At 47.8% G+C, this 22,118-nt stretch overlaps 1 protein-coding gene across 8 annotated transcripts in view; it reads right to left on the bottom strand.

Annotated features, from left to right (window-relative positions):
- LOC132207574 (uncharacterized) overlaps positions 1–22,118 on the bottom strand; it is a 196,757-nt gene that overhangs the window by 5,621 nt on the left and 169,018 nt on the right. For 4 of the 8 annotated variants that reach the window (XR_009443587.1, XR_009443588.1, XR_009443590.1 and 1 more), the window contains 3 exons: positions 10,649–10,785; positions 7,736–7,894; positions 806–1,074 (listed from right to left, as the gene is read on the bottom strand). Coding sequence is in view for 3 of the 8 variants with exons in the window: in XM_059643529.1 (XP_059499512.1) it covers positions 806–1,074; positions 10,649–10,785 (406 nt within the window). In the remaining 5 variants the exon portion in view is untranslated. The remainder of the gene's footprint in view (positions 1–805; positions 1,075–7,735; positions 7,895–10,648; positions 10,786–22,118) is intronic. The other 4 variants (XM_059643529.1, XM_059643527.1, XR_009443589.1 and 1 more) reach the window with 3 other exon arrangements.

Genomic DNA, 22,118 nt, shown 5'->3' with positions numbered 1-22,118 from the left:
TCCTTTCCACAGAACAAGTCAAATAGCGGCAGCACAAGGTTGCATGGCCGCTCGAGCCTGCTCCACCGTCGATGATGATTGTGGCTGGTCTTCCACATCAATTAAACTTTTGCTCATATCTCATCCTCTTCTCAAAACATCGATCTATTCACGTGTAGTATCCCTCTCGCTAACTTCATGAGAATTCATTCCAATCACTGAACTCCTAATGCTGACCCACCCCAGGTCAAAAAATTCAGCTGAGATCAGGAACTGATCTCGCCTGTATGGCTGAGCTGGCTTTTAAAAAGTTTGCCGGTGAGAGAGTCCCAGTGAGAAACATTCATTAAAAAAAATAATTGCATGGATTGCTCTCCAATCCTAAACTCTATTCAAATTCAGTTGGTTTGTGATGCAGAGTGATGCCCTGCAGAGAGGGCTCAATTGCCATACCAGTGAGCTGACCACAAAGGGTCTTCGCCTCAACCGCTCTACTTGACTGAGGCGTGGTGATCTTCAGGTTAAATCATAACCAGTTGTCTCTCTCTAAGGAGTCGCCAAATGGCGTGCTAAGACTTTACCTTTAACCCTGATAACATGGCAACAAGCAGATAACTCAGCTGATGTCACTGACTAATAGAATCCTCAATTATACTGATATTCATGTTGTGATATCATCAGAAGGCATGCTCAACTAACTTTTAATTTGCAAATTCAGTTAACAACCATTCAATCAATATTACTGAATACTCATATTACTGATCGTCTCGATACAACATTCTGGTTACATCTGTTCATAAGTGAAGTGTAATGTAATTGCACTTACTGTGGTTTTATCAATGTGACCCTGCAATGAGTCAATAAGCAGGTCACCCACAGGTTGCCAATCAGTGTGGACCCCCTCAGCTGTTATCACATGAGCCTCAAGATCATCCAGCGCTTTCTGCGGTTCTTGAAGTTTCTCCAACGCCTTTTCCACCTGTTTCTGCCAGTTGCTCGCACGGGTTTTCAATTGCTCCCAATTTTCCTTCACTTCTGTTGACTGTTTGCGGACAGCTTTGGCAATTCTCTGGGCTCTCTCTTCCGGGGTAGGTTCTGGAAATATGAAGTGCAAATAATTTATCAACTGTTCATGATTTTGATCGATAGATTTTCTTTCTAAACCCCTTTCCTTTAAAAGGTCTCTCTGGACTTTCTCCTGAAATTGGGATACATAAGACTGAAGCACATCAATGATAAATTCTGTAATTAGCTAGCAGGTCGTGGAGCCATGAACAGAGAATCACAGAGAACCAATACAAAGCCAAATAAAATTCCGCAGATATTTGAAATTTGTCACTACCAAGGAAGCTTTAAAAAAGGAAAAGGATCAGTGACTAAATGGGTACAATTCTCAACAAAAGATTTGAAAAATCCTTTCAGTGTAACTTTTGTAGCTATGAGACAAACATCCAACACAAACCAACTTTCATCTTTCAGGACTGGCAAGTTAGAATGATAAACCCAAAGTCTACCCTGCATAGTTCGCTCTAGAACTCACTTAATGAGGTTGTTAAGAGATGTAGAGATAACAAAGTGTGCAGCTGGATGAACACAGCAGGCCAAGCAGCATCTGAGGAGCACAAAAGCTGACATGTTGGGCCGAGACCTTTCATCAGAAAAGGGGGAGGGGGAGAGAGTTCTGAAATAAATAGTGAGAGAGGGGGAGGCGGATCAAAGATGGATAGAGGAGAAGATAGGTGGAGAGGAGACAGACAAGTTAAAGAGGTGGGGATGGAGCCAGCAGAGGTGAATGTAGGTGGGGAGGTAGGGAGGGGAGAGGTCAGTCCGGGGAGGACGAACAGGTCTCCGGGGCGGGAAGAGGTTAGGAGGCAGGAAATGGGGGTGGGGTTTGAGGTGGCAGGATGGGATAGGTGGGCTGGTTTTGGGATGCGGGAAGGGGAGGGGTGATTTTGAAGCTTGTGAAGTCCACATTGATACCATGGAGTGCAGGGTTCCCAAGCGCAATATGAGGTGCTGCTCCTGCAACCTTCAGGTGGCATCGTTGTGGCACTGCAGGAGGCCCAGGATGGACATGTTACCTGAGGATTGGTAGGGAGAGTCGAAACAGTTCACGACTGGGAGGTGCAGTTCTTTAGTGCAAACTGAGCACAGGCGAAGCGGTCCCCAAACCTGTTTGGTTTCCCCGATGTAGAGGGGGCCACAATGGCAACAGTGGATACAGTCTACCACATTAGCAGATGTGCAGGTAAACATCTGTTTGCTGAGGAAATTCTTCCTGGGGCCTGGGATGGGGGGGAGGTATCGGGACCAGTGAATTTTAAACGTTTTGATGACAACATTTATGGATATGCAGGGAAAAGTGCTGGGTGTCGGGAGTGCTAGAGGGGAGTGTGGAGCGGATAAGGGGGTCACCTAAGGGTGGTGGGAAAAACGTCTTTGGTGGTGGGGTCGGATTGCGGATGGCAGAAGGGTCGGAGGACGACGCATTGAATCCAGATGTTGGTGGGGTGGTACGTGAGGGCGACGAGGACACTGTTTTGGTAGTTATTATGGGGTGCGGGTGAGAGGGATGAGTTGTGGGAAACGCGGGTGACACGGTCGAGGGTGTTTTTGACCACTGAGGAGGGGTAAGTTCCGGTCCTTGAACAACCCTCAACAGTTTCTCTTTCAATTCCTCCCACTTCCTACAGACAAAGAGGGTGGCCAGGGTAGCCAAATGGGCCCAAGCTATGCCTGCCTCTTTGTAGGTTACATGGAACGCTCCATCTTCCGTACCTACACTGGCCCTCAACCCCACCTCTTCCTCCGTTACATTGATGACTGTATCGGCACCGCCTCGTGTTCCCACAAGGGGCTCGAACAGTTCATCCACTTCACCAACACCTTCCTCCCGAACTTGAAGTTAACCTGGACAATCTCTGATACCTCTCTCTCCTACCTGGACCACTCTATTTCCAACCACTGAGAAACAAATATCCATTTCAACTCCACCAATTCCCACAGCTACCAAGATTACACCTCCTCCCACCATATTCCTGCAACAATTCATCCCTTATTCCCCATTCCTTTGCCTCTGCATCTGCACTCACAGGATGAGGTATTCTATTCCCGTATATCTCAGATGTCCTCATTTTTCAAAGACCACAACTTCCACCGCTCGGTGGTTGATAACGCCCTCGACCGTGTCTCCAGCATTTCCTGCAACAAATCCCTCTCACCCCACCCCGCAACAACAACCAAAACAAAGTCTCCCTCGTCCTAACGTACCACCCCACCAACCTCCGGATACAACGCAGCATCCTTCGAAACTTTCAGATTCTCTGGGAGGCTACGGAGGTGGTGACGGAGCCTTTGGCCTTGATCTTTGAATCCTCATTGTCTACAGGTTTAGTACCAGAAGGCTGGAGGGTTGCAAATGTTGTGCCCTTGTTCAAAGAGGGCAGTAGAGATGACCCAGGTAATTATAAACCCAGTGAGCCTTCCGTCTGTTGCAGGAAAAGTTTTGGAAAGGATTATAAGAGATAGGATTTATAGTCATCGAGCAAGCACCAATTTGATGGGAGATAGTCGACATGGATTTGTCAAGGGCAGGTCGTGTCTCACAAGCCTCATTGAGTAATTTTGGAAGGTGACCAAGCACGTGGATGAGGGTCGGGCAGTTGACGTGGTGGACATGGACTTCAGTAAAGCCTTCGATAAGGTTCCACATGGTAGGCTATTGGAGAAAACATGGAGACATGGGATTGAGGGAGATTTCGCAGGTTGGATTAGAAACTGGCTTTGGCTAAGGCGGCAACCATTGGTGTTTGATAGAAAATATTCAGCCTGGAGTCTGGTGACTTCTGGTTTGTCTCAAGGATCTGTTTTGGGACCACTGCTGTTTGTCATTTTAATAAATGACTTGGACGGAGGCATTGGTAGATCGGTTAGTAAGTTTGCAGATGACACTCAAGTCGGTGGAGTGGTGGACAATGTGGAAGAATGTTGCAGGTGACAGGTAGATTTGGATGAACTGCAGAATTGGGCAGAAAGGTGGCAGATGGAGTTCAATGCGGATAAATATGAGGTGATTCACTTTGGGATGAATAATAGGAAGGCAGAATATTGGGTCAATGGAAAGATTCTTGGTAGTGTTGCTGTGCAGAGGGTGTCCATCTATGTCGATCCCTGAAAATTGCCATCCAGGTTGATAGTGCTGTGAAGGCGGCTTCCGGTGTTTTAGGTTTTATTGGCAGTGGGATTGAGATCCAGAGCAACTGTCCAAAAAGCTGGTGCGGTCTCATTTGGAATATTGCGTACAGTTCTGGTCGCCCCATTACAGGAAGGATGTGGAAGCATTGGAAAAGGTGCAGAGGAGATGTTGCCTGGTCCGGAGTGAAGGTCTTCTGAAGAAAGGCTGAGGGACTTGGGTCTGTACTCATTGGAGAGAAGGTGGTTCAGAGGGGATTTAATAGAGACATACAAGATGATCAGTGGATGAGACAGGGTGGACAGTGTGGGTCTTTTTCCGAGGATGATGACGTCAGCTTGTATTCGGGGGCACAGCTTAACAGTGAGGGATAATAGATTTGAGATAGATATCAGAGGCAGGTTCTTTACTCAGAGAGTGGTAAGGATGTGGAACCCCCTGCCTGACAATGCAGTTAGCTCAGCCACATTCGGGGCATTTCAACAGTCCTCGGATAAGCATATGGATGATAATGGGATCGTGTAGGGGGATGGGCTTAGATTAGTTCACTGGTCCATCCACATCATCGCAATGAGCAAAAAAGCACACCGGTGTCTCTACTTCACAGGAGGCTAAGGCAATTGCATGTGCCCACAAGGGCAACTTTCATTGATGTACCACAGAAAGCATCCTATCTGGATGCATATCACAGCACGGTTCCTCTAGCAAAACAATCCCTAATTATTATGGCTCCTGCCTTTCTTCTTCCAGGCAGAATTGGTTCTGCTTTGTCATAACTAATTTGGGAGAAAATCCACGCTCAGTCTAAGTTAATTCTTCCAACAATTCAGATACCATGGAATACTGAGCAATGAGTTGGTGTGTGAGAAAAAGAGAGAGAGAGAGAGAGAGAGAGAGGGAGAGGGAGAGGGAGAGGGAGAGAGAGAGAGAGAGAGAGAGAGCCAGAGAGGTTGGGGGGTGGGGGAGGAAGAGAGAGCGCGCGAGAGAGAGAGAGACAGCGCGAGAGAGAGAGACAGCGCGAGAGAGAGAGACAGCGCGAGAGAGAGAGACAGCGCGAGAGAGAGAGACAGCGCGAGAGAGAGAGACAGCGCGAGAGAGAGAGACAGCGCGAGAGAGAGAGACAGCGCGAGAGAGAGAGACAGCGCGAGAGAGAGAGACAGCGCGAGAGAGAGAGACAGCGCGAGAGAGAGAGCGAGAGACAGAGAGAGAGAGAGCGAGACAGAGAGATGGGCGATGAGGGAGAGAGGGAGAGACAGACAGACAGAATAGGTGACAGAATGTGAGTGTGTGAGCGCCTGCATCAGACACTGAGAGAGATGTTGCTGAGGTGGAGATAGTTGAGAGTGTCGATCACCAACAATCTCTCCTGGTCCACCCAGATCGTCGCAATGGGCAAAAAAGCACACCAAATGTCTCTATTTCCCCAGCAGGCTAAGGTAATTTGGAGTGTCCGCAAGGTCAACTTTCATTCATGTACCAGAGAAAGCATCCTATCTGGATGCATGTCACAGCATGGTTTGGCAACAGCTCTTCCTAAGATCACAAGAAACTGCAGAGTCATGAACACAGCATAGTCCATCATGCAAACCAGCCTTCCATTCGTTGATTCCACCTCGACTTCCCGCTGCCTCGGGAAAGAAACTGACATGATCAAAGGCCCTTCTCACCCGCCAATTACACTCTCTTCTCCCTTTTTCTGAAGGGAAGATGTAAAAAAAGTTTGTATACATGCGTGAAAAGATTCAAGAACAGCTTCTTCACTGCTGTTATTGGACATCTGAATAGGACACTGAAAAGCTTAAATCTAATTTTGATCTTGCTCTCTGTGCATCTTCTCTGTAGCTGTCACTATGTTCCGTTTCACTAATGCGCCTTGTTTGATATACCTGTCTATACTGCATGCAGAAGAAAACTTTACACTGTACCTGGGCACATGTGACAATTATGACTCAAATCAAGATAATAAAATGTGAGGCTGGATGAACACAGCAGGCCAAGCAGCATCTCAGGAGCACAAAAGCTGACGTTTTGGGCCAAGACCCTTCATCAGAGATGCTGCTTGGCCTGCTGTGTTCATCCAGCCTCACATTTTATTATCTTGGATTCTCCAGCATCTGCAGCTCCCATTATCTCTGACTCAAATCAAATTGACTGTGTGCAAGAGAGAGGTGAGCATATGATTGTGCTCAAGAGTGCAAAGACAGTGCATGAAAGTGTGTGTGTGCGCACGACAGAATGTGTGTGCCAGTGACTGTGCTTGAGAGTGTGTGAAAGGGAGTTAGCACAAGAAGGGAGTGTTACAGCATGCATGAGGGAGTGAGTGTGTCTGTAAGTGTGAGTGAGCTTGACAGCAAGTGAATTTGCAAACCTAAGTGTGTGAGGGAGAGATTTGTGGTAGTATGTGTGTACTTGAGAGTGAGAGCATTGGCAAAAGATCCTGCAACAGTGCATGCAAGTGTGCCACAGAATGTGTGCAAGACCGTGTACGACTGTGTGACGGTATGGAGTATGAATGAGTGAGAATGTGACAGAGTGTGTTCGTGAGAGACTGTGTTCCTGACTTTTTTTTGTGTGTGTGTAGTGTGTTTGTGCATGAGGGACAGAATATGCATGTGCAACATAGTGTGACTGTGAACCTCTGTTGGTGCCTGTGAGTGAAGTGATGGGGGAGAACAGGGAGAGGAGAGATCAAGACAGAGAGAGAGAGAGACAGAGAGAGAGAGACAGAGGGAGAGAGAGAGAGAGAGAGAGAGAGAGAGAGAGAGAGAGAGAGAGAGAGAGAGAGAGAGAGAGAGAGAGCGCATGAGAGAGAGAGAGAGAGAGAGCGCATGAGAGAGAGAGAGAGAGAGAGCGCATGAGAGAGAGATGAGATGAGGAATTAGAAATGATGGGTGGTCAATACCTGGAGGAAAAAAACAGTGTGTGAGTGTTAAGAGAAGCCGCTGGATGTAATATGGAGGCTATTGTTTTTTTTATTGTACTAAATGAAAAGCAAGTGTCACCTCTCATCCCATTATCTCTGTCACCTCTCAGTGTTGGGGGACAGGGGATGTGCATTAGAGAAGGAGATATCGTCAGCCTTGTCAGAGACAGCAGACAAGTTGCAAATGCATAGAAACTGACATTAAAGCTTTCTTATCAATGTGTAAAGAGGTGAGACAAATATGACGAGTCAATATTGTACTTTTGCGCTCAGTAAAATCATGGAATCATGAATCAGAGAACCCTTACAGTGTGGAAACAGGTCGGTCAGCCCAACATGTCCACACTGCCCCTCACAGCATCCCACCCAGACCCATCCACCTATAACTCACCTAACCTACACATGACTGAACACCTTGGGAAATTTAGCACGGCCAATCCACCGACCTTGCACATCTTTTGACTGTGGGAGCAAACTCGAGCACCCGGAGAAAACCCATGCAGGCACATAGAGAAAGTGCAAACTCCACACAGAAAGTCACCAAAGGGTGGAATTGAGACAGTGGTGTTAACCAGAGCCACTGTGCTCTATATTATGCGAATTCAGCTGCAAGCATTTTTTTTTAAAGAAGGGAAACTTACCATTGTCACAGGATTAGAGTGGTTTCAATCTTCTATCAGCTTTGAGAACCTTATCCATATCTGCCTTCACAAGGGCAAGGTGATGGTAATGGTGTGAGACCGGTTAGTGTGCAGCAGCTCGCCGTGCAAAACATTAACGGCACTTTCATTGCTTTTTTCCTAGGGGCATAACAGAAAGACAAGAACATGAAAAAATCCTGAAATCTTTCTCCAATTTCAATCTCAAAGGGACCATCCGTTCCTCAAAAGTCATAACCAAACTGAACATGGGCCTCCTGCAGTGCCACAAATGATGCCACCCCAAAGTTGCAGGAACAGCAACTCATATTCCGCTTGGGAACCCTGCAGCACAATGGACGTGGCTGACAGCTCTGTCAACCACGAATGCAAGGAATGCTCAGTTGAGGAAGAATGCAGACATTTCGGAATCCCTCCAGCAGAAGATGATATCATTAGAACAAACGGATCTGTCTGGACAGTCCTGTTTGTAGATTTTGGGAAGTAAGACTCTATTGTTTGTCATCAAGGATATGGTTGAGTGATCATATTCAGACTGAAGAGACCAAGAATGTGAGGCTGGAGAACGGGTGCAGAACCATGCCTCTCGGAATTCCTGTGCGTGTCTATGCTTGGCTTGGGCTACTACGGTTACCTTGTCGCAGTGTCCTCTGAGAGGCGTGATTCTCCACCCATAATGCAACCAACAAACAGATACAATTGGACCCCCACACACAAACCCATACAGATCAAAACCGGAAATGACAGTACTCATGGTAACAGACCGGACAGTGTCAATTCCAGACAGAGTAGAATAACATCGTTTCATTGGAGGCTGTACCCATGATGTCACCGATCATGGTGACGAAACGTCTGAATGAGAAGAAGCCAGCTCGGCGAGCAAGTTCACAACCTCAATCAGAGAACTGGCTGTTTTGAACTACCTTGTTCAAGAGTTTCAGTTTTGATTTTGAATGTTAAAGCTCTGTCCTTGGGCCTCTACTGTTTGTAATTTTTATTAATGACTTGGATGAGGGAATTGAAGGATGGGTCAGCAAGTTTGCAGACGACACAAAGGTCGGAGGTGTCGTTGACAGTGTAGAGGGCTGTTGTAGGCTGCAGCGGGACATTGACAGGATGCAGAGATGGGCTGAGAGGTGGCAGATGGAGTTCAACCTGGATAAATGCGAGGTGATGCATTTTGGAAGGTCGAATTTGAAAGCTGAGTACAGGATTAAGGATAGGATTCTTGGCAGCATGGAGGAACAGAGGGATCTTGGTGTGCAGATACATAGATCCCTTAAAATAGCCACCCAAGTGGACAGGGTTGTTAAGAAAGCATATGGTGTTTTGGCTTTCATTAACAGGGGGATTGAGTTTAAGAGTCGTGAGATCTTGTTGCAGCTATATAAAACTTTGGTTAGACCGCACTTGGAATACTGCGTCCAGTTCTGGGCGCCCTATTATAGGAAAGATGTGGATGCTTTGGAGAGGGTTCAGAGGAGGTTTACCAGGATGCTGCCTGGACTGGAGGGCTTATCTTATGAAGAGAGGTTGACTGAACTCAGTCTCTTTTCATTGGAGAAAAGGAGGAGGAGAGGGGACCTAATTGAGGTATACAAGATAATGAGAGGCATAGATAGAGTTGATAGCCAGAGACTATTTCCCAGGGCAGAAATGGCTAGCACGAGGGGTCATAGTTTTAAGCTGGTTGGTGGAAAGTATAGAGGGGATGTCAGAGGCAGGTTCTTTACGCAGAGAGTTGTGAGAGCATGGAATGCGTTGCCAGCAGCAGTTGTGGAAGCAAGGTCATTGGGGTCATTTAAGAGACTGCTGGACATGCATATGGTCACAGAAATTTGAGGGTGCATACATGAGGATCAATGGTCGGCACAACATTGTGGGCTGAAGGGCCTGTTCTGTGCTGTACTGTTCTATGTTCTATGTTCTATGTTCTATCTCGCTCCCACATAGGGATGGAGGATTACTGTTAACAGCTGCATTCTAACTAATTCATATCGAATCATTATTGTTTTGACCAGTCTTCGGGTCAGGCTCCCTCGGTGACTGAGTCTCCCAAATTGTTAAGTTCCCTCGTGAAAGACTCCCCTTCTTTACACACCCAACTAGATCTACCTCAGTTGGTATGAATTAAGCTGACTAAAAAGGATCTTTGTCTTGTGGATACCTTCCTATGTTTCAGAAGGAGTCAAGATAACTCAGGGTGACACGGTGACTCGGTAGTTAGTACTGCTACCTCACAGCACCAGGGACCTGAGTTCCATTCCAGCCTCCGATGACTGTCTGTGTGGAGTTTGCACATTCTCCCCTTGTCTGTGTGGGTTTCTGCTGGGTGCTCTGGTTTCCTCCCACAGTCCAGAGATGTGCAGGTTAGGTGGATTGGCAATGCTGAATTACCCACAGTGCCCACGGATGTCTAGGTTAGGTACATTAGCCATGGGAAATGCAGGCTGACAGGGATAGAGTAGGGGAATGGGGATGGGTCTAGGTGGGATGCTCTTTGGAGGGTTGCTGTGGGCTTGTTGAACTGAGTGGCCTGTTTCCACACTGGGGATTCTATAAAACTAGCTTCTCCTGAACTCGTGAGAGAGTGAGTTTTATCAATTGCTAAATGCAAGAAGTCATAAGGCACCACAAATATGCACAAGTTAGAAACAAGAAATTAGCTCAAAAACCATAAAAGTTAAGAGGGATACGGATACTTCAGCCTTTGGATTGTTTGTGAAGAATAGAAAGTGGGATGTTGTGGCCACTAAGTTGGGCGATGCCCGTAATGTTGATATGAATTCAGCAGTTAATTTTGAGATTCTTGTTGAAATTCTTTTGACCTTGTTTCCCTTTTGACATTGCCCAGGTTTGCAGAGCTCAGAGCAAGAGATTTTCTTTTCTTCTTACCTGCAGCATAGAGCGATGAAACGGCTGTCCCAGAGCCGTGACCTCCGCAACTCCTGAGACCACACGAGCACAATCGCCCAGGAATACACACGGACTGATACGAAAGAACTATCGGGATAACAATACTCAGCGTGCTACTGGAAAAGACAGCATGTACAAACAGAAAACAGCTGTAAATAGTGTCAAGAGGTGAAATCAAGTGATAAAGCTAAATTCATGGCTCTTTGCTTGCGTGCTCATTGTATTCAGAACAAAATCAACAAATTAATAGCACATTTCTAGGTTGACGGGCATGATTTTATAGCTATTACAAAGACATGGTTACAAGGAGATCAACACTGGAGCTAAGTGCGCAGGGCTATACGGCATTCCAAAAAGACAGGCAGGAGGGAAAGTGACTGTAAGCAAAGAAATTAGTATGAGAGCAAGAAACGATCTTGGATCGGAAGATCTAGAATCCAATTTTATTTATTTGTTAATGGGAGGAGGACATCCCGAGCTACGCAGTGTTTATTGTCCATCCCTAATTGCCCAGGGGACAGTTCAAAGTCAATCATATTGCTGTGGGTCTGCAGTCACATGAAGGCCAGATCATGTAAGGGTGGCAGTTTCCTTCCCGAAAGCACATCAGTGAACCAGGTGAGTTTTTCTGACATTTGGCAATCAATTCATGGTCATCATTATATTCTTAATTCATGATTTTCTTTTATATTGAATTCAAATTCCACCATCTGCTGTGCTGGGATTTGAACACAGGTCCCCAGAATGTTATCTCAGTCTCTGAATTAACAGTCCAGCAATAATACCTCTCGGCCATTTCCTCCCCCATCGTGGAACAAGAAAGCCTGTAGCTGACTCCCACTTGGGAAAAACAGTGAAGCAGGAGCTTCTTAAATGGGCGATCGCATCTCCTTACATTTTAAGACAGCCATGGATAATCAGGACCTTGTGGGAAGGGACGAAATTGGGGGAGCGAAAATTACATCAGTGTTAGGTAGGAGCTGAGCAGTATTAATTGGGAGGAGCTTGTATTGAACAAGTCAACATTTGATACGTGGGAGTTATTTAAAGACCTACTGATCAGCGTTCAGAACTGGCCTATTCCAGGGAAGGAGGAATGACAAGGATGGCAATCTAAGGACATACGGACATAAGAAATAAAACAGGAGTAGGCCATCTGTCTCTTCCAGCTCATTCCGCTGATCTTTTTTGCGGACTCAGCTCCACTTACCCTCCCATTCACCATAACCCTCAATTCCTTTCCTGTTCAAAGATCTATCTGTTTTGGCTTTCAAAACATTCAACAAGGGAACCTCAACTGTTTCAGTGGGCAGAGAATTCCACAGATTCACAACCCTTTGGATGAAGAAGCTCATCCTCAACTCAGTTTTAAATCTGTTCACACTTATTTTGAGGCTGTGCCCCCAAGTTGGAATTTCGCCCATCAGTGGAAACAATTTCCGATCCATTTGTTTCATAATTTTAAAAGTTTCTATTAGATCACCCCTCATTCTTCTAAATTCCAGTGACTGCAATCGGAGTCTACTCAATCTCTCCCCATACAGCAACATTTTTAATTCTGGAATCAACCTCGTGAACCTCCTTCGCACCCCCTCCAGTGCCAGTACATCCTTTCTCAAGTGAGGAGACTAAAACTGTACAAACTACTCCACACCAAGCCTCACCAGCACCCTATACAACTGTATACACCCATTTCCAAAAGTCACTGCATCCCATTTCCCTCAGTCACTGCATCCCATTTCCCTCAGTCACTGCATCCCATTTCCCTCAGTCACTGCATCCCATTTCCCTCAGTCACTGCATCCCATTTCACTCAGTCAGTGCATCCCATTTGCATCAGACACTGCATTCAATCTCCATCAGTCACTGCACCTCACTTCACTCATTCACTGCATCCCACTTCACGCAGACACTGCATCCCATTTCACGCAGACACTGCATCCCATTTCACGCAGACACTGCATCCCATTTCACGCAGACACTGCATCCCATTTCACGCAGACACTGCATCCCATTTCACGCAGACACTGCATCCCATTTCACGCAGACACTGCATCCCATTTCACGCAGACACTGCATCCCATTTCACGCAGACACTGCATCCCATTTCACGCAGACACTGCATCCCATTTCACGCAGACACTGCATCCCATTTCACGCAGACACTGCATCCCATTTCACGCAGACACTGCATCCCATTTCACGCAGACACTGCATCACATTTCACGCAGACACTGCATCACATTTCACGCAGACACTGCATCACATTTCACGCAGACACTGCATCCCATTTCACGCAGACACTGCATCCCATTTCACGCAGACACTGCATCCCATTTCACGCAGACACTGCATCCCATTTCACGCAGACACTGCATCCCATTTCACGCAGACACTGCATCCCATTTCACGCAGACACTGCATCCCATTTCACGCAGACACTGCATCCCATTTCACGCAGACACTGCATCCCATTTCACGCAGACACTGCATCCCATTTCACGCAGACACTGCATCCCATTTCACGCAGACACTGCATCACATTTCACGCAGACACTGCATCCCATTTCACGCAGACACTGCATCCCATTTCACGCAGACACTGCATCACATTTCACGCAGTCACTGCATCACATTTCACGCAGTCACTGCATCACATTTCACGCAGTCACTGCATCACACTTCACGCAGTCACAGCATCACACTTCACGGAGTCACTGCATCCTATTTCACGCAGTCACTGCATCCCATTTCACACAGTCACTGCATCCCGTTTCTCATCTGACGCTTCATTCAAGTTCCGTCAGGTACTGCATCCTATTTCACTCAGCCACTGCATCCCATTTCACTCAGCCACTGCATCCCACATCACTCAGCCACTGCATCCCACATCACTCAATCACTGCCTCCCATTTTCCTCAGTCACTGCAACCCATTTCCCACAGTCACTGCGTCTCCTTTCCCTCAGTCACCGCATCCCATTTCACTCAGTCAGCGCATCCCATTTCGCTCAGTCACTGAATCTCATTGAACTGAGACGGTGCATCCCATTACCCTCAGTCACAGCATTCCATTTCCCCCAGTCACTTCATCTCCTTTCCCTCAGTCAATGCATCTCCTTTCCCTCAGTCAATGCATCTCATTTCCCTCAGTCAATGCATCTCATTTCCCTCAGTCAATGCATCTCATTTCCCTCAGTCAATGCATCTCATTTCCCTCAGTCAATGCATCTCATTTCCCTCAGTCAATGCATCTCATTTCCCTCAGTCAATGCATCTCATTTCCCTCAGTCAATGCATCTCATTTCCCTCAGTCAATGCATCTCATTTCCCTCAGTCAATGCATCTCATTTCCCTCAGCCACTGCATTCCATTTCACTCAGCCACTGCATCCTATTTCCCTCAGTCACTGCATCCCATTTCACTCAGCCACTGCATCCCATTTCACTCAGTCACTGCATCCCATTTCCGTCAGTCACTGCATCCCATGACCGTCGGTCCCTGAATCCCATTTCACTCAGTCACTGAATCCCATTTCACTCAGTCACTGCATCACATTTCACTCAGTCACTGCATCACATTTCACTCAGTCACTGCATCACATTTCACTCAGTCACTGCATCACATTTCACTCAGTCACTGCATCACATTTCACTCAGTCACTGCATCACATTTCACTCAGTCACTGCATCACATTTCACTCAGTCACTGCATCACATTTCACTCAGTCACTGCATCCCATTTCACTCAGTCACTGCATCCCATTTCACTCAGAGACTGCATCCCATTTCACTCAATCACTGCCTCCCATTTTCCTCAGTCACTGCAACCCATTTCCCACTGTCACTGCATCTCCTTTCCCTCAGTCACAGCATCCCATTTCACTCAGTCAGCGCATCCCATTTCCCTCAGTCACTGCATCCCATTTCAATCAGCCACTGCTTCCCATTTCACTCAGCCACTGCATCCCATTTCACTCAGTCACAGCATTCCATTTGACTCAGTCACTACATGCTATTTAACGGAGACAGTGAATCCTATTCAACTGAGACAGTGCATCCCATTTCCCTCAGTCACTGCGTCCCATTACCCTCAGTCACTGCATCCCATTTCACTCAGTCACTGCATCCCATTTAACTGAGACAGTGAATCTCATTGAACTGAGACAGTGCATCCCATTTCCCTCAGTCACAGCATCTCCTTTAACTCAGTCACAAAATCCCCTTTCACTCATTCACAGCTTCCCATTTCACTCATTCACAGCTTCCCATTTCACTCAGTCACTGCAACCAATTTCCCTCAGTCACTGCAACCAATTTCCCTCAGTCACTGCACCCCATGTCACTCAGTCACTGCAGCCCATTTCACTCATTCACAGCTTCCCATTTCACTCATTCACAGCTTCCCATTTCCCTCAGTCACTGCAACCAATTTCCCTCAGTCACTGCAACCCATTTCACAGAGTCACTGCACCCCATGTCACTCAGTCACTGCAGCCCATTTCACTCATTCACAGCTTCCCATTTCACTCATTCACAGCTTCCCATTTCCCTCAGTCACTGCATCCCATTTCCCTCAGTCACTGCATCCCATTTCCCTCACCCAGTGCATCCAATTTCCCTACATCAGTGCATCTCATTTCCCTCAGTCACTGCATCTCATTTCATTCAGTCACTGCATCCCATTTCCATCAGTCACGGCATCCCATTTCACTCATTCACAGCTTCCCATTTCACTCAGTCACTGCATGCCATTTCCCACAGTGACGGCATCTCCTTTCCATCAGTCAACGCATCACATTTCCCTCAGTCACTGCATCCCATTTCACTTAGTCACTGCATCACATTTCACTCAGTGACTGCATCCCATTTCACTCAGTGACTGCATCCCATTTCACTCAGTGACTGCATCCCATTTCACTCAATCACTGCCTCCCATTTCCCTCAGTCACTGCATCCCATTTCACTCAGCCACTGCATCCCATTTCACTCAGCCACTGCATCCCATTTCAATCAGCCACTGCATCCCATTTCAATCAGCCACTGCATCCCATTTCAATCAGCCACTGCATCCCATTTCACTCAGTCAACGCATCACATTTCACTCAGTCAACGCATCCCATTTCATTCAGTCACAGAATCCATTTCCCCACAGTCTCCGCATCAGATTTCACAGAGACACGGCGTCCCATTTCACTTAGCCACTGCAACCCGTTACCCTCAGTCACAGCATCCCGTTTCCACAGTCACTGCATCTCCTTTCCCCAGGTCACTGCATTCCATCTCCATGGTCACTCGTACCCGTTTCATTCAATCACTGCCTCTCATTTCCATCACTCACTTCATCCCATTTCCAAAAGTCACTGCATCCTGCTTCCGTCAGTAACTGCATCCCATTTCCCTCAGTCACTGCATCCCATTTCACTCATTCACAGCTTCCCATTTCACTCAGTCACCGCATGCCATTTCCAACAGTGTCGGCATCTCCTTTCCATCAGTCAACGCATCACATTTCACTCAGTCACTGCATCCCATTTCATTCAGTCACTGCATCCATTTCCCCACAGTCTCCGCATCCCATTTCACAGAGACACGGCGTCCCATTTCAATTCGCCACTGCAACCCGTTACCCTCAGTCACTGCATCCCATCTCCACGGTCACTTGCACCCATTTCATTCAATCACTGCCTCCCATTTCCATCACTCACTGCATCCCATTTCCCTCAGTCACTGCATCCCATTTCCCTCAGTCACTGCATCCCATTTCCCTCAGTCACTGCATCCCATTTCCCTCAGTCACTGCATCCCATTTCCCTCAGTCACTGCATCCCATTTCCCTCAGTCACTGCATCCCATTTCCCTCAGTCACTGCATCCCATTTCCCTCAGTCACTGCATCCCATTTCCCTCAGTCACTGCATCCCATTTGCATCAGACACAGCATTCAATCTCCATCAGTCACTGCACCTCACTTCACTCATTCACTGCATCCCACTTCACAAAGTCATTGCAGCTCATTTCACTCAGTCACTGCATCCCATTTCCCTCAGTCACTGCATCCCATTTCCCTCAGTCACTGCATCCCATTTCCCTCAGTCACTGCATCCCATTTCCCTCAGTCACTGCATCCCATTTCCCTCAGTCACTGCATCCCATTTCCCTCAGTCACTGCATCCCATTTCCCTCAGTCACTGCATCCCATTTCCCTCAGTCACTGCATCCCATTTCCCTCAGTCACTGCATCCCATTTGCATCAGACACAGCATTCAATCTCCATCAGTCACTGCACCTCACTTCACTCATTCACTGCATCCCACTTCACAAAGTCATTGCAGCTCATTTCACTCAGTCACTGCATCCCATTTCACTCAGTCACTGCATCCCATTTCACTCAGTCACTGCATCCCATTTCACGCAGTCACGGCATCACATTTCACGCAGTCACGGCATCACATTTCACGCAGTCACGGCATCACATTTCACGCAGTCACGGCATCACATTTCACGCAGTCACGGCATCACATTTCACGCAGTCACGGCATCCTATTTCACGCAGTCACGGCATCCTATTTCACGCAGTCACGGCATCCCATTTCACACAGTCACTGCATCCCGTTTCTCATCTGACGCTTCATTCAAGTTCCGTCAGGTACTGCATCCCATTTCACTCAGCCACTGCATCCCATTTCACTCAGCCACTGCATCCCACATCACTCAGTCACTGCATCCCACATCACTCAGTCACTGCATCCCACATCACTCAGTCACTGCATCCCATTTCCCTCAGTCACTGCATCCCATTTCCCTCAGTCACTGCATCCCATTTCCCTCAGTCACTGCATCCCATTTCCCTCAGTCACTGCATCCCATTTCCCTCAGTCACTGCATCCCATTTCCCTCAGTCACTGCATCCCATTTCCCTCAGTCACTGCATCCCATTTCCCTCAGTCACTGCATCCCATTTGCATCAGACACAGCATTCAATCTCCATCAGTCACTGCACCTCACTTCACTCATTCACTGCATCCCACTTCACAAAGTCATTGCAGCTCATTTCACTCAGTCACTGCATCCCATTTCACTCAGTCACTGCATCCCATTTCACTCAGTCACTGCATCCCATTTCACGCAGTCACGGCATCACATTTCACGCAGTCACGGCATCACATTTCACGCAGTCACGGCATCACATTTCACGCAGTCACGGCATCACATTTCACGCAGTCACGGCATCACATTTCACGCAGTCACGGCATCCTATTTCACGCAGTCACGGCATCCTATTTCACGCAGTCACGGCATCCCATTTCACACAGTCACTGCATCCCGTTTCTCATCTGACGCTTCATTCAAGTTCCGTCAGGTACTGCATCCCATTTCACTCAGCCACTGCATCCCATTTCACTCAGCCACTGCATCCCACATCACTCAGTCACTGCATCCCACATCACTCAGTCACTGCATCCCACATCACTCAGTCACTGCATCCCACATCACTCAGTCACTGCATCCCATTTCACTCAGTCACTGCATCCCATTTTCCTCAGTCACTGCAACCCATTTCCCACAGTCACTGCGTCTCCTTTCCCTCAGTCACCGCATCCCATTTCCCTCAGTCACTGAATCCCATTTAACTGAGACAGTGAATCTCATTGAACTGAGACGGTGCATCCCATTACCCTCAGTCACAGCATTCCATTTCCCACAGTCAATGCATCTCATTTCCCTCAGTCACAGCATTCCATTTCCCACAGTCAATGCATCTCATTTCCCTCAGTCACAGCATTCCATTTCCCACAGTCACTTCATCTCCTTTCCCTCAGTCACTGCATGTCATTTCCCTCAGTCACTGCATGTCATTTCCCTCAGTCACTGCATGTCATTTCCCTCAGTCACTGCATCTCATTTCCCTCAGTCACTGCATCTCATTTCCCTCAGTCACTGCATCTCATTTCCCTCAGTCACTGCATCTCATTTCCCTCAGTCAATGCATCTCATTTCCCTCAGTCAATGCATCTCATTTCCCTCAGTCAATGCATCTCATTTCCCTCAGTCAATGCATCTCATTTCCCTCAGTCAATGCATCTCATTTCCCTCAGTCAATGCATCTCATTTCCCTCAGTCAATGCATCTCATTTCCCTCAGTCAATGCATCTCATTTCCCTCAGTCAATGCATCTCATTTCCCTCAGTCAATGCATCTCATTTCCCTCAGTCAATGCATCTCATTTCCCTCAGTCAATGCATCCCATTTCCCTCAGTCACTGCATCCCATTTCCCTCAGTCACTGCATCCCATTTCCCTCAGTCACTGCATCCCATTTCCCTCAGTCACTGCATCCCATTTCCCTCAGTCACTGCATCCCATTTCCCTCAGTCACTGCATCCCATTTGCATCAGACACAGCATTCAATCTCCATCAGTCACTGCACCTCACTTCACTCATTCACTGCATCCCACTTCACAAAGTCATTGCAGCTCATTTCACTCAGTCACTGCATCCCATTTCACTCAGTCACTGCATCCCATTTCACTCAGTCACTGCATCCCATTTCACGCAGTCACGGCATCACATTTCACGCAGTCACGGCATCACATTTCACGCAGTCACGGCATCACATTTCACGCAGTCACGGCATCACATTTCACGCAGTCACGGCATCACATTTCACGCAGTCACGGCATCCTATTTCACGCAGTCACGGCATCCTATTTCACGCAGTCACGGCATCCCATTTCACACAGTCACTGCATCCCGTTTCTCATCTGACGCTTCATTCAAGTTCCGTCAGGTACTGCATCCCATTTCACTCAGCCACTGCATCCCATTTCACTCAGCCACTGCATCCCACATCACTCAGTCACTGCATCCCACATCACTCAGTCACTGCATCCCACATCACTCAGTCACTGCATCCCACATCACTCAGTCACTGCATCCCATTTCACTCAGTCACTGCATCCCATTTTCCTCAGTCACTGCAACCCATTTCCCACAGTCACTGCGTCTCCTTTCCCTCAGTCACCGCATCCCATTTCCCTCAGTCACTGAATCCCATTTAACTGAGACAGTGAATCTCATTGAACTGAGACGGTGCATCCCATTACCCTCAGTCACAGCATTCCATTTCCCACAGTCAATGCATCTCATTTCCCTCAGTCACAGCATTCCATTTCCCACAGTCAATGCATCTCATTTCCCTCAGTCACAGCATTCCATTTCCCACAGTCACTTCATCTCCTTTCCCTCAGTCACTGCATGTCATTTCCCTCAGTCACTGCATGTCATTTCCCTCAGTCACTGCATGTCATTTCCCTCAGTCACTGCATCTCATTTCCCTCAGTCACTGCATCTCATTTCCCTCAGTCACTGCATCTCATTTCCCTCAGTCAATGCATCTCATTTCCCTCAGTCAATGCATCTCATTTCCCTCAGTCAATGCATCTCATTTCCCTCAGTCAATGCATCTCATTTCCCTCAGTCAATGCATCTCATTTCCCTCAGTCAATGCATCTCATTTCCCTCAGTCAATGCATCTCATTTCCCTCAGTCAATGCATCTCATTTCCCTCAGTCAATGCATCTCATTTCCCTCAGTCAATGCATCTCATTTCCCTCAGTCAATGCATCTCATTTCCCTCAGTCAATGCATCTCATTTCCCTCAGTCAATGCATCTCATTTCCCTCAGTCACTGCATCCCATTGTCCTCAGTCACTGCATCCCATTTCCATCAGTCAGTGCATCCCATTTCCCACAGTCACTGAATCTCCGTTCCTCAATCACTGCATGTCATTTCACTCAGTCTCTGCAGCCCATTTCACCTCAGTCACTGCATCCCATTACCATCAGTCACTGCATCCCATTACCCTCAGTCACTGCATCCCAGTACGCTCAGTCACTGCATCCCAGTACGCTCAGTCACTGCATCCCAGTACGCTCAGTCACTGCATCCCAGTACGCTCAGTCACTGCATCCCAGTACGCTCAGTCACTGCATCCCAGTACGCTCAGTCACTGCATCCCAGTACGCTCAGTCACTGCATCCCAGTACGCTCAGTCACTGCATCCCAGTACGCTCAGTCACTGCATCCCAGTACGCTCAGTCACTGCATCCCAGTACGCTCAGTCACTGCATCCCAGTACGCTCAGTCACTGCATCCCAGTACGCTCAGTCACTGCATCCCAGTACGCTCAGTCACTGCATCCCAGTACGCTCAGTCACTGCATCCCAGTACGCTCAGTCACTGCATCCCATTTCCCTCAGACACTGCATCCCATTTCCCTCAGACTCTGCATCCCAGTACGCTCAGTCACTGCATCCCAGTACGCTCAGTCACTGCATCCCAGTACGCTCAGTCACTGCATCCCAGTACGCTCAGTCACTGCATCCCAGTACGCTCAGTCACTGCATCCCAGTACGCTCAGTCACTGCATCCCAGTACGCTCAGTCACTGCATCCCAGTACGCTCAGTCACTGCATCCCATTTCCCTCAGACACTGCATCCCATTTCCCTCAGACTCTGCATCTGATTTCCATCAGTCACTGCATCCCATTTCCCTCAGTCACTGCATCCCATTTCCCACAGTCATTGCATCTCCTATCCCTCATTCACTGCATTCCTTTTCCCTCAGTCACTGCATCCCATTTCCCTCAGTCACTGCATCTCCTATCCCTCAGTCACTGCATCTCCTATCCCTCAGTCACTGCATCCCATTTCCCTCAGTCACTGCATCCCATTTCCCTCAGTCACTGCATCCCATTTCCCTCAGTCACTGCATCCCATTTCCCTCAGTCACTGCATCCCATTTCCCTCAGTCACTGCATCCCATTTCCCTCAGTCACTGCATCCCATTTCCCTCAGTCACTGCATCCCATTTCCCTCAGTCACTGCATCCCATTTCCCTCAGTCACTGCATCCCATTTCCCTCAGTCACTGCATCCCATTTGCATCAGACACTGCATTCAATCTCCATCAGTCACTGCACCTCACTTCACTCATTCACTGCACCCCACTTCACTCATTCACTGCATCCCACTTCACTCATTCACTGCATCCCACTTCACTCATTCACTGCATCCCACTTCACTCATTCACTGCATCCCACTTCACTCAGTCACTGCATCCCACTTCACTCAGTCACTGCATCCCACTTCACTCAGACACTGCATCCCACTTCACTCAGTCACTGCATCCCACTTCACTCAGTCACTGCATCCCACTTCACTCAGTCACTGCATCCCACTTCACTCAGTCACTGCATCCCACTTCACTCAGTCACTGCATCCCACTTCACTCAGTCACTGCATCCCACTTCACTCAGTCACTGCATCCCACTTCACTCAGTCACTGCATCCCACTTCACTCAGTCACTGCATCCCACTTCACTCAGTCACTGCATCCCACTTCACTCAGTCACTGCATCCCACTTCACTCAGTCACTGCATCCCACTTC

Source organism: Stegostoma tigrinum, unplaced genomic scaffold (genome assembly GCF_030684315.1).
Source record: "Stegostoma tigrinum isolate sSteTig4 unplaced genomic scaffold, sSteTig4.hap1 scaffold_103, whole genome shotgun sequence".
Classification (NCBI taxonomy): domain Eukaryota; kingdom Metazoa; phylum Chordata; class Chondrichthyes; order Orectolobiformes; family Stegostomatidae; genus Stegostoma; species Stegostoma tigrinum.
The sequence above is the reverse complement of the archived record's forward strand: the minus strand, read 5'-3'. Positions and strand labels throughout refer to the sequence as shown.